Raw genomic sequence first — 663 nt, 5'->3', positions numbered from 1 at the left:
TGCACAGCATGGACGAATGAAGCACCTTTTTTTGTGAATACTTTGTAATGCAGTAATTCCTCTTCCTGTCATTTTAATTCTTATTCCAGTTCAACATCCTGTCTGACTGAACTTTACTCATAAATCCACTACTAGCTGACACAGATCCAAAGCAGAACTTATGAACTAGTGGTCTAGCAGTAGCTTTGAATCTGCGTGTCGGATCATTATAAGCACACGCGTGTCCTGCTGCACATTCTTGCGCTGCGTGTCTATTGTCCCACCGCACGAGTGGGAAAAACAGGATGTTGTTAGTGAGCATCACCGACAAGCAGGAAGTTACACAGAATCTCTGACTCAAGCCATGAAACACAGGCGCAGCTGTCTGTCGTCATCAGTGCTGTGACATAAAAATAACTCAATCACAAAAACAGCAGTCTTTAGAGAAGCGTGTGGCACCTGCAGGGACGATCACTCTGCGCTCACTGGTGGTCATGTTGGGCGGCGCGTGCTTGTCCTCCATATAGCTGCTGTACATCACTGGAGAGATCTTACCCTTCACCGCAGCACACACATCAGGAGAGGCTCTGCACACACACACACACACACACACACACACACACACACACACACACACACACGCACACATACGCACACACACAGACATACACACACACACACACA

General features: G+C 47.4%; 1 protein-coding gene across 1 annotated transcript in view; it reads right to left on the bottom strand.

Annotated features, from left to right (window-relative positions):
- LOC107570455 (transcriptional regulator Erg-like) overlaps positions 1–663 on the bottom strand; it is a 14,431-nt gene that overhangs the window by 7,405 nt on the left and 6,363 nt on the right. The window contains exon 3 of the mRNA XM_016256688.1: positions 412–566. Coding sequence (XP_016112174.1) covers positions 412–566 — 155 coding nt within the window. The remainder of the gene's footprint in view (positions 1–411; positions 567–663) is intronic.

Source organism: Sinocyclocheilus grahami, unplaced genomic scaffold (genome assembly GCF_001515645.1).
Source record: "Sinocyclocheilus grahami isolate Dianchi unplaced genomic scaffold, SAMN03320097.WGS_v1.1 scaffold1461.1, whole genome shotgun sequence".
NCBI classification, from domain to species: Eukaryota; Metazoa; Chordata; class Actinopteri; order Cypriniformes; family Cyprinidae; genus Sinocyclocheilus; species Sinocyclocheilus grahami.
The sequence above is the reverse complement of the archived record's forward strand: the minus strand, read 5'-3'. Positions and strand labels throughout refer to the sequence as shown.